This window comes from Balaenoptera musculus, chromosome 10, assembly GCF_009873245.2.
Source record: "Balaenoptera musculus isolate JJ_BM4_2016_0621 chromosome 10, mBalMus1.pri.v3, whole genome shotgun sequence".
Lineage (NCBI taxonomy): Eukaryota > Metazoa > Chordata > Mammalia > Artiodactyla > Balaenopteridae > Balaenoptera > Balaenoptera musculus.
This window is the reverse complement of record NC_045794.1, coordinates 57,006,817-57,019,320: the sequence shown is the minus strand read 5'-3', so window position 1 is coordinate 57,019,320 and position 12,504 is coordinate 57,006,817. Positions and strand designations below refer to the sequence as shown.

The 12,504-nt window shown below is 37.9% G+C and overlaps 1 protein-coding gene across 6 annotated transcripts in view; it reads right to left on the bottom strand.

Moving 5' to 3' along the window:
• The window catches only part of CNOT2 (CCR4-NOT transcription complex subunit 2), a 113,493-nt gene extending 101,919 nt beyond the window's left edge, over positions 1-11,574 (bottom strand). For 3 of the 6 annotated variants that reach the window (XM_036865339.1, XM_036865346.1, XM_036865347.1), the window contains exons 1-2: positions 11,492-11,529; positions 8,579-8,705 (exon numbers count right to left, since the gene is read on the bottom strand). In XM_036865339.1, the coding sequence (XP_036721234.1) occupies positions 8,579-8,688 (110 nt within the window). In that variant the 5' untranslated portion in view covers positions 8,689-8,705; positions 11,492-11,529. Of the gene's footprint in view, positions 1-8,578; positions 8,706-11,491 lie in introns of those variants that run through there. The other 3 variants (XM_036865340.1, XM_036865341.1, XM_036865344.1) reach the window with 3 other exon arrangements.
• Between the last annotated feature and the right edge of the window lie 930 nt (positions 11,575-12,504).

The following is a 12,504-nucleotide window of genomic DNA, read 5'->3' as shown; positions in this document are numbered from 1 at the left end:
GCATGTACATTATTTGCCCAAGGCTGGCACATACAATAAAAATAAAATCTATTTAACCATGTAGTTCAGGATGTAGACTATTCTGAAGAATGAATTCTCTAATGACTTCTAGTTAATTGCAGCAAATTAAGTAAAAAGCCTTTGGCTTTGTAAACTTTTCTAAAATGTGCTAATAAATCATCTTCTTAGAATAATAAACATAGTGGACATAAATCAATATTTGATGCCTGAGCATACTGCTGTACCTGACAATCATTATTAAAACCATCAAAAATTATAAAGGGGCGTATCTTGATCAAGATCTGAAGATATGGAGAAATTTATTTTATAAGTTTTATATGTAAGTTTTAGATAGGAGTAAGTTGTCTTTACTCCATTTAAAATTATTTGCCTTAGATATATGAAAAAATGGAGGAGCAACCTGAGAATTGGGGGTGGCAAGTTTCCAGTTTCTAGAGTTTTAGTGTATGTTTTTAGAAGGAAAACATATTTTACTTGAAAGCAACTTTTTAAAATAACAGTACGAGATTAAATAATCACAATCAGCAGAACTCACAGGCACATACCATCACTAACTAGATTTTTAGAAGGGTGACATGAAAAGCAATGCCTTTCCCTTCAATACACAATCATTTTCCAAATTCATTACTCTGTGATTCACTTTCCTGACTTTGCTACTGCAGAGCTACATTAGTAGCTGATTCTACTCTCCTTATATGGTAGTTATTTTAATGCTTTCAAAAAGGCTCAGACCCAAAAGATCTTTAAAATTATTCATACACATTAAATATGCAAAGAATATACACAGTTTCAAACTACTGCACTGACTTCTCAATGCTCTAATTATAAATTACAAATGAATTTCATTTGTAGGGAAAAAAAGGCACGCATGATATTCACAAAAATATGTTTGGCTAACAATAATAAGGAGAAAGAACACAGGTTACAAAACGAGAATAACCAGAATATTCAAAATCTTTCACCCTTAATGAAGAGGGAATGAAGACAAGGTAAGAACCTCCTATATACACTTACACAGAAAGTATCAGGAGTTCATCATGCAAAAAAACATGCAAGTATTAACTGGCCTACTCTGAGACATAGCAGAATCATTTTTTCCCGCACTCTTCCACGCTCCCCACTCCAATAGCCAAATATTTAATTAAATAAAAATGAAGGGCAAACCACATGAATGCAGCAGTACCACAAGGTAAATTGAATGAGTGAATGAATAAATGAACCACACAACTTAAGAAACTACTAGTTTCATTACAACCACTAATAATCAGTACTCATTACCATAATACTTTCACATGCTTTACAGTTAGCCAAACATTTTTGCTTTCAATATCTCAGTTCTCATCAGCAACATTAGGAGGTATAAATGACTAAAAAGATGAAGTTCTCCAATACTAATCTGCCCAGGTACATAGCTAATAAATTCATGGAGCCCAGACTAAAACCCATCTTCTGAATCCAAGTGTGGTAGTCTTTCCAAAATAATATATTATCCCTCCATTAAAAATGAGCACATGCTCAAAGGTAAATAAGTGACCTTCCTCAACTTCCAAAAAGTAAATCATAGGTGCTATATTAAGTATTTCCTCTGAACTTCCTCCAGAATTCTGAAATATTTACTCTGTATAAAGGAAAAGAGGAACCAACATTGCTAAGAACCTATTGTCAGGTGTTTTGCACTGTATTTAATCCTCTAAATAAGCCTAAGAGAAGATATTTTATTAATTTTAAGGAAATGGAAACTAAGGCACAGAGAAGTAACTTGCTATAGATAACCTAACATAACTCAGGCTGTAAGTGGCAGACACAGTCCGAGTGCTAAGTCAATGCTCTCCCCATTAGATTTATCCCATTTAACAAAGGAATTATTAAGTGCCTATTATGTGCCATGCACCATGCCAAATGCTTCAGACAGAGCAATGCTAAAATGTATCTATGTTACCCAAAATATTACACATAATACTTAACACAACACCATCTAAACAAAATTCCTGGTAGGAAAAACATGTCTAGACTGTAAGAACGAAACTGCACTCTTCTTGTTTACATTTATAAATTTGATACAAAAAAAAAGGATAGTGTACTCTATGAAATAAATTGTGGCTAATTCTCATTTGCCTCAGAAGCTCATAGTTAAGTGGCAAGTCCCACTCCAAAAACAAAAGCAAAAAACAAACAAAAACACCCACAAGAGCCTTTATTCCTAATATCAACCTTATGAGGTAAATACAGTTACTTATCCACATTTTTCGAGTGAGAAAACTGAAGTTTAGAGAGGATTAAGTCACACAGCTAATTAAAAGCATAATTGGTGATTCCAATTCAGGCTGGTTAGTACCAGAGACTTAACAAAATCATGTAAAATTCCAGCAAAATATAACTCTCTTTAATAGGAAATAGTTATAATGAGCTCCATTTTATTCAGTCAAAAATGAACTAAACAATTAGGCAACTTGGGCAGCTCCAAGTCATCACGTAGAATCATTAACTTTTGCTATGAAAAAAGTGGTATATAATGCATACTATCAAAGTAGTAATTTGCTCAAACAGCATTCTTAGGGAATCAATTCTTTTTATTTAAAAACATTCATTTGGGCTTTTTTTTTTCAATGTCAGAATAAATAATGCTAGCAACCTAAAATAAATGCACAGCTGTTATGTGCGGTATTTTGAAGAACACACACCTCAGCATTGTAAAATATGCACTGCTAGCAATATATTATAGGTATAAGCTCCTATGAATGATTATATTGCTAACTTAGATTTTTTTGGTATTACTCTAATTTACTGAAGTAATGTTAAATCTCATGCCTGCAAACAATGTCAAACAACAACATTCAAACTCTGCCTGCCCTAAAACTTACATAACAAATTCCATCCATTAATATGAAACTTTTCATTATGGGCATTGGTTTATATGTATAACAAGTTCTCTGGAAGATAACAAACTACAGAATTTCAAAGTTCTTAGTAATTAAAAAATCCTGCCAACATGAATACAGAATAACTATAATTTGTCTAACAGAGAGAAAAAAAAATCCTTCAAAAACTTTAGAAATAGACTAAAGCATCAAGCTTGTAAATTTAATCATAAATCGTCTGTGGAATCTAAAATTTCCTCCTGAAGCACAAATCTGATTTTCACTCGCGTTGTCAAAAATAAATTGGTTAATTATTCCTCATCATGTAAAAAAAAGTCTCTCACACTATGGCAAATTCACTCCCTCAGTCAACTTCTCATGAGGTTGCAGAACTGCATCAAGAACGATAGGAGATTACTGCGCCATTCTCTAAATCCAGCCTAGTCTTCCAGACTTTTTGTATTTGCAATGCTGATTCCGTATCCTCCCCTACCTAAGTGAACTCCAAATCACCCTTCAGAACCCAGTTCAAACATCACTGACCTGAAACCAACTCTTTAAACTCCCTCAAACAAGGTTGCTCTACTCTAGCATGTACCCATAACATGCACCACAAAAAGTGAACTTCAAGAATTATTCACTGCATCTCTAACAGTGTATGGCACATAGTAATATTTATTGAACTGTACAAGGAAATCTAAGTAAACATGAAAATCATTACTGATTAATTTCTTAGAAAAATCTATCTAAAATATTGCAAAAACAAAATCTTTTAGAGGTTTTGATAATTCTATGCAAACACAAAGAGAGTTTTAAGTTTACTCTCCTTTATAATTTTCCACTAATACAGAGATACCCCCCCCAACCTGATCCAGAAAACATCATGGCCTCTTAAATGAAAAATAATTCCTCCTCCCTATAGTTCTTCGTAAAATGTATTATAAATTACTGGGTCCATCACAACATTTTCAGCAGTTGAAAGACACAGATTTACATCTTAATCATCTCTTTTTCTTTTTCCCTTTAGAGTTTACCCCTATTTATGCAGAAAGCACTAAGTAACTACTGATGAAATTCCTGTTTTCATCAAACATGAAAAACTTGACTCCATCTCAGGGTCTTCTATTTTTTCTGCCTGGAAAAACATTGATCCAGATTTTTGCATGGCTTTCTCCTTTCTCAGTTTCTGCTCAAAAGCCACCTCCGGAGAGGTCTTGCCCTCATCACCCTACTTAAATAGTCTCCTCCTTCCATCCCTAACCAATTGCTGTACCCATATCCCCCTTTATTTTCATCACAGTTGCCACCCTATGAAATTGTGTCTACTTGTTTATTATCCGTCTCCCCCCTAAGACGTTAGCTCCATGAAGGCGGAAACTTGCCTTGTTCACCATCATATATACCCAGCGCTTACAGCAATGTCTAGAAGAAAATAAACACTCAAATTATTAAAGGACTTAGTTGAAAGTGTCTACTGAAAAACAAGCAAGTTCTGTGAACTTCGCATCTGCAGAGAGAAGAAAAAGTCTTCACTTTCAAACTATGCTCTGAAACATCTTAATAGCAGTCAGAGGTCAAATTCCCTGAAGCACTGGACTATATATAATTGTTTTATACATACATATCTATTTTAGATGTGTGATTCACAATCATACATAACACAAAAGTGCATCATATATCAAATTTAAAATTTGGAGACTGCTATCTCTTCCATCAGGTTAAATAGTTTTGCTATAGACCTCAAAGTTTAGCCTGACATGTGTATGAATATATGTACAATTTCTCTTAAGTGTGCATAGATTAGTTTCTATAGCTCTGAATTTTTTCTAATCTAAGGCCAGACATGCTCACTCACATAAAATTATAAAAACGACACCCCAAAAGCACTATTCCATGCACTACTAAATCAAGACAAAGTTAGCACATGACCTCAAAATATAATTGTGCGATAAGTAAATGTGTAAAATGTAGTATCTGTAATATAATATTATTACTTACTCTCACTATAACACAGGATTATTACTGAAAGTTTTGGTGTTTCTTGATGAATATGTTTATCATTTTTAAAAATGTGACCAGCTGTTGCATTCTCCCAGAAAGTCAAGCTTGAAACACAAATTTCCTAATACTTCTCTTTCAAATTTCCATATTAATTTAATTAAATGATCCTGAATCTGCAGGATGATCAATTAAAAACAAAAACAAATCTTCTACTTACATCTACTTAATTTGATAAATCAGGATTTTCCCTATAGAGTAGCATTAAATTAAGTGAGAAAGACACTAGATGCTGAGTCCAATCTAAGGATAAAATGGCCTTCAAAATTCCCATTTACTAATTTTCATACTAATCAAAACAGTTTGATTGTTCTATCTTTATGTTAATGTTAAAATTTAACCTTATTTTAAATCTTAACATCAAAATGACAGCCACATAAAATTATGATGGTGTAATATGGAAGTGCTCTGCAGGCTGTAAAGCACTTTTTAGGTACCTGTTAAGTAGTAAAATTAAGTCAAAAGGAATGAGGTCCTTTGAATGGCATGGTAAACTTACTGAATATTATTATTTTACCAATCTATTGAAGACTCTTTTACAAACAGAAAATTAAGTACAAAATTTGCATGAAGAATAAGCATCGTAATTTACAATGTAAAAAGTAACACAAAAACACATTCCTGCCAGATATGACACAAAACCAAATGTTCCTCTCGGAAACACATTGTATTACATAATCTGTCATTACATTTTGTCCAGATGCTCATACAAGATGGAGTAATGTTTCAACATCCAAGTATATAAATGGAAAAATGGTATATCAATAAGTTTGAAAAAATGCAAGTGTACTTACTCACTGTTACCTAAAGTGCCAGAACACAAAATTTCCTCTTGCTTATTTTATCATTCCTTGGCAAAGTAAATATGTACTGTGAGTGCATTCTCATCTACTTTCACATAAGGAGAGACCTTTCAATCCACTAAAAGCAGAGAAAAAACTGATGTTCCCAGTACCAGAACAAACTCTTTTTAAAATAATATACTCTCCGTATCTTCAGTAGCTTTTAGTCATTAAAAAGTCAATGAAAAAAAAAAAGTCAATGAAAAATACGTAGGCAAATGAGACATTTCTAAGATCTTAAGTCAAATGTTTAGCATCTTGGGACTCCCCTGGTGGCGCAGTGGTTAAGAATCCGCCTGCCAATGCAGGGGACACGGGTCTGATCCCTGGTCCGGGAAGCTCCCACATGCCACGGAGCAACTAAGCCCTTGTGCCAGAGCTACTGAGCCTGCGCTCTAGGGCCCGCGAGCCACAACTACTGAAGCCCGCGCACCTAGAGCCCATGCGCCACAACAAAGAGAAGCAAAGGCAGAGAACAAATAGAAGCTGGAGCACTGCAACGAAGAGTAGCCCTCCCCCCCCGCCCCCCCACTGCAAATAGAGCAGCAACGAAGACCCAACGCAGCCATAAATAAATAAATAAATTCATTAAAAAAAAATGTTAGCATCTCCACTAAATGCAATTCTGTATATCATTTACTGTTTTGATTTCTACAGTTCAAAAAAGGGACACAAAACTGGTGCACAATCTCTTATTCAAACCCTTAAAGGCCACGTATTTCCCAGAATTGAAATTTATCAGATTTTAGAAAGTTAAGATAGCATATATATTATGTATGACCTAACACCTCCCAGGGTGGCCTAGACAGCACTTGCCATCAAATACATTAATATTTCTGCATCAAAACAGAAAATCAGGTTAACACAGATAGACCATGATTAGGCTACCAATTTCAGTTGGAATTTGCCTTCACACTTGCTTTTTTAAAAAGTCAGTTTGTAGAGCTTTTGGAAATTTGGACAGCCAATAAAAATACATTAAATCATCTCAGCCAGTTTTCATAAGGAGAATGGTATTCAAAAACTAGAGAACTCCTACTTTGTACTAGGCACTAGGTCAGGCACTGGGAGTAAAAAGGTGGCGGCCAAGGGGGAGGACATAGAATCTAACGTCAAAAAGCCCAAATCTAATAGAAGCTCATGGTTAAGCAACTGTAAATATATTATGGGGTAAACACAAAGTATCTCCTTCAACCAATGACCTTAGCCATACAAAATACAGCAAGAAATATAGACCTAAACACTGCCAGAAACACTTTGTTACTTACATCCTTCCCTCAGTCCTGTACTCACTCCACACACATTTTTCTAAGAAGCTGGTTATCTAGTTTCCCATAGGTAATTAAGAAGCAGAACTGTAAGAAATGATTCAAGGAAGTAAAGGAATGCAGGATGCCCTTCTTCCCATACCCTTTTCCAATCTGTTGTTTCTGACCAGTGGATTGGGAAACAACACATGACAGCACTGTCAAATGACAATTTGGCACCATTTCAGTTTACTGCATATTTATTGATAACCTACTAAGTATTATGCAGTTAGAAGGTACCAGAAATGTAAATATAAGTAAGACAAAGCCCTACCTCTCAGGTGCTTACAATCCAGTGGAGGTTAAGGTGGACGGTGGGGATGGACAGTAAATTACAATACCATGTGACACATTCAATAATAGAAATTTGAACAATAAAAGCAGTACAGCAGAAGGATTTGGGAAATCAGGAAAGGTTTCTTTAAGAAAGTGACACCAGAGTAGTTTTGAATGATAAGAAATTTGTCAAACAACAGAGAAGTGATACTAAAAATACCACCACCATCCCCTCCAAGCCCCGCATAAAAACATATGCATGAAAGCAAAAAAAGGGAAAACTTTCAGGGTAAGTGGCAGGTATGTCCAAAATATCTAGCTATATCTAAATAGACTTAGGTCCCTGGTGTAAACATATACAAAATATTAAAGTGTGTCCAGAAAAGGAAAATTATGTTTTTTTCCTCTTAGATAATTCATTTTGCATTTCATGATTATATAAGCTATGTGGCCTTAACAAAAAATAAACATTGTAAACCATTTTATTAATGCATAATGTAGCATACCCCCAAGTGATAATACCAAGAGATTATCATCTGTATTTCAGAGAACAAGATATCAGGAAAAAAATATTAGGAATTCTTTTTTCCAATTCTTTTTTCCAATGTAGCATACCCCCAAGTGATAATACCAAGAGATTATCATCTGTATTTCAGAGAACAAGATATCAGGAAAAAAATATTAGGAATTCTTTTTTCCAAGTCATTTCTAATAGTATAGACAAAGTAAATAAATAAACAAGCCATATCAGCATGACTTGTCATGAGAGGAATTTTAAGAGTTTAAAAAAGGATGTCAAACAGAAAAACTAAAGCAACAAGAAAAAAAAATATATATATATAGTATTTAAGTTGAAGAAGGAAAAGTTCAACGCACAAAACCAAGGTAAAAATTACAAAATAATTTTAAAACCTTAAAACTCTAGTGTTCATTCTATTTGTTTTCGAAGGTAGACGTTCTACAACAGACACCATTTTTAGTATAGATCTTTCCAAAAATACCTAGTAAAAGTCACAATGAAATTCAACTCCTCTAAGTATCATGGGTAGAAATCATCCATAGCAAGGAAGAACAATCACATGTATCATCAACCAGAATGATTCCTGTCACAGCACTACATCCTTTGATATCAATATTGTGATACCAATATTGCATGTAATTCTATTCAAACATTACAGTGCAACTCAGATTAACTCTGCCTCTAAAACTGCCCTACCTGGTACCTTGGTTTCTTTGGCTTCTTTGTGCTACAAAATCCACTAGAAGTCTAGGTAACAAAATCTTGTTAAGTAGTATCTTTTCTGAAGGTTGTATCACTGTTTGCATAAATTGTCCTCAAATGCCTATTAAGCAAGCACATGGAAAGTTTGCCTTTAAATATGTAATCATCACAAATGAACTTCCTACAGTTAAAAATGTTGACAATTAAAAAATACTGTTTAACACTGCTTTTTAAAGAGCAAAGAATAGTTAACTTATTTTTACCAATCTAGTAATGTCTAATCATTATTTCATATTTAGGTGTGAAGCATACCTTTTCTTTATTTTTCTGTATTATTAGAAAATCTTATGAAGCATATTTGTGAGTAAAAAGGGTAAAACTATAACTTCCCACAGGTTACAAAAAATTCTATAAAGGTCTTTCAAAATACAAATACTTTTAATACCAGTATCTGCTGAAGAGATAAGAACCAAAACAACTGGGTTAGAAGCACTTCTAATGAAATCTACTCATAAATCTAAATATTTATTTACTTTTGAACAAAGAAAATTTTCAGATAACTAACTGTGAAGTACCTATGAAAAATCAAAAAGTAAATTAAATATCCAAGGTTATTAAGTAAAAACACAGGTAACTAGTTCTCTTGGGGAGGAATATCATTCTGAGGTTTATTTTCCAAGATCAAGTAGTACTTTGAAATGGAAGGGAATATAAATCACTCACTCATGCATTTTGTCTTCATTTTTCTGCCATATAAATTTACTTTAAAACTAAAGTATTGTAGAAACTAAAAATCTTTAAAAGGTTGTATTTCTTGCTTGGTTAAATGTACAGGCAATTCTAATTCCCCAAGAGTATCAGATTAGGCTACAGATATCGCTATACAGTATACCTAGAATAAAAGGGTTCTGCCAACAAATGATGCTTACATTAATTAGAATGCCAAAAAATGTGAAAGTTTCTCAATTCCTATCTAAAACACAATACAAAGTAATCACAGAAGTCACTGCAATTCAAGCCCTCAGGAAAAAAAAATGAGAGTAAAGAACCTTTTTAAAATTAAAGGAGGATCTTACAAAGTCAAGAAAGAAGTGGAGAACTTTTGTCTTTTTTTTACATGTACCTTGTATTTTTCCTTTAGATTTAATATTACAAGAGAACTACAAACTGAAGCGGAGTTCAACATACAAAGTTAACTAAACATCTTGGTCCATTAAGAAGTATTTCAATGAAAAGAGATCTGAATGTACACATCAAACCACCTTAATGTAGCCATTTAGCCATTTCAGTCCACTGTGATTCTTAAGCAACCCTTTAAATCTGGGATAAAGTTATCTTCCAAAATTGCAAAAGAGATGTCTTCACTGGCGTTTGGGAAATAACTTGTCAAATATACCAAGTATTCCCAAACAACAACATATACCCGGTATGTAAAGAGATATTTTCAAATTTCTAAGCCCCACCCCCTACTTTATTACTTCCACTTATGTTGTTTTAAGAGGCAAATAACGCTACACTTATGATTCTAGAGGCCTAGAAATTCCTAAAATCAAGCATGACAGAAAATCTGTTCAACTTTTAACTCTAAATTCAAGCATGGCCTCCCTCATGAACAGATTCTAACTAGGTATTTCCTACCATTTCGCCAAGAATCTAAGGGTTAATATCACTGTACTTAATTATTAGAAACCGTCCAGAAGATTAAGAAAGGAGTAGGATTCTTTGACCAAGAGTTTTGAAACAAAATGTGTTGCATTCGGTCTTCTGGATGTTGAAAAGTGAAGGCATCTCCTAGGATTCGAAGGAAGCTGATGTTTAGGTTCCTTCCAAGAGTGTGGTACCCGTATGTAAGACTTTTGTAGTTATAATATCATACCCACAGTGCCTGGAATAAACGCAAATTCTAAGACCTTGGAAATGTTCTCATAAAAGTTAAAAACTCGTATTCGCTAAGGCCCATAGTTACCAAGAGTTAGAGGCTGTCTCTCCTAGACGGACCACAGAGCCTAAACTAAGAACTAGGAGCGCCTCTTTTAACCCCAGTCACTTGTTCCGCGAAACTTTTAAGTTAGACCCAAGACAGCAAAAGGTGGAGAGGCCCCGGCGGAAGTAGAAACCTAGGGCTTGCAACTTCACAGACTGAGGCGCCTCGGGTTCCTCCGCCGCCGCAAGATTCTCCGGACTCAGTCTCTACCAGACCACGGAAGCTTCACCCCCCGGGTACGGAAGCAGAGGAAGCATCCCAGTTGCACTCTTTCTCTTCCACCACCCATAGCCTTCGGTACCCAAGGGCCTGGCAGCTCCTGAGGCCCGTTAGCCAGTCCAGTGTCCCCCACCTTTTACATGTACATACACAGAAACACACATAAGTTGCAGATGATGTGCGTGTACTGAGAGAATGTGAAGAGCCAGAGACCGCGGCAGCTGCCAGGAAGGCGGCAGCGCCGTCTAAAGCGGGCCCGGGGTCCTTGGCCACCGCCGCTGCCGCCTTCTCTTCTTCCCCAGGAAGCAGCGCGGCGGAGGCTCCTCCGCGCTGGAGGGAGCCCGGGGGAAAGGAGTCTGAGGGAAGCCCCAGCGTCAGCTGAAGGGACCGGGCCTAGGATCCAGAACTGCCGCTGCAGCGACCCGACTACAGCGACGCTTTACGTCCCGTCCACCACCCTCCCCATACACACCCCCTCCCTCCCTCCACCGCCACCACCCCCCCTCCCCGCCCGCTCTGCTCTCCCTCTCTCGATTGGAGCCGAGACAAAAGCAACGGGAAGCGGCGGGCCGGGACGCTGCCCGCGGACTCCGGGCGCGACCGGTCCGGCCCCGAGGCATTCCCCCGCCTTGCGGGGGCCCCGAATCCGCCGCCCCCGCCGCGCGCCCCACTGCCAGACTTCCGAAAATTTGCCAAAAACTCACCGCATGAATTTTCTTGTCCCGCGGATCCAAGATGGCGACGTATCCACCGCGGAGGCTGCTGGGAGCAAGACCTTTACCCTCTGACCCCCGCCGTGACCCCCGTCGTTCCGACTTCCCTCGAGGCGGCGGCGGAAGGTGGGAGCGGCGATTGCCGACGGGACAGAGTTGGGGGTGGGTAGACCGCTTCCCGCGCGTTCGAGGGGGGTTGGGGAGGAGCGCTTCACTCCCTCACCTTCCTCCCCGCGGCCTCCACCGTCTCTCTCACCGACTCGCGGGGAGGCTCGTAGCTTCTCCGCAGTCGTTACAGGGAGCAGGGCCTCTGCGGCCGCTACGGCTCCCCTGGGGCCGGGTTGCTTCGCAAGGACCACGGGCCCTAGGTCCGAGGAGGACCGCGGGCTCCAGGGGCGGGGAATGGTGAGGTGGCGTCGGTCCGCCCTCCCCGGGGACGCGGAACGTGTTTGTGTTTGTGTTCGTGTCGGACACCCCGCCCCCCTCCACGTCCGCCTCGTCCCGGCCCCACCTCGCTCCCGCCACCTGAAACTGATCTGATCGCTGTCCCCTTTTCTTCCCTCAGCCCCCGAAACCTCCGGTGCTTGTTCACGCACTTCCAGGGACCGGCAGCACGTCACCATCAACTCTTGAGAAGTGAGTTCCCCTCAGTCGAAAACCCTTGGTATTTTTTACTCACCCCCCTTCCTTTTTTTGTTGTTGTTGTTTTTTAACTTGTCGGGAGGGAGCATATTGGGGAGCAGGTTTTTAAAATACTATTGGGTGAGCTTTGCTGAGTTAGATTTATAGCACTTTTCTCGCTCCTACTCCCCAATCCCCACGTAAGCTGGAGTGACTGCGCTGTCACCAGGACCGTTTGAAATTACGGTGGCTTTGGGGGAAACTTAAGGAGAGTGAAGTCTCTGCTTCCCAGAAAAATAATTGTCACTCAAAGTGAAATTAATTTTATTTTCTTTGAAATAATAAATCTCTCTCTATTCCTTTGTGTATTGATCAACTCTTCC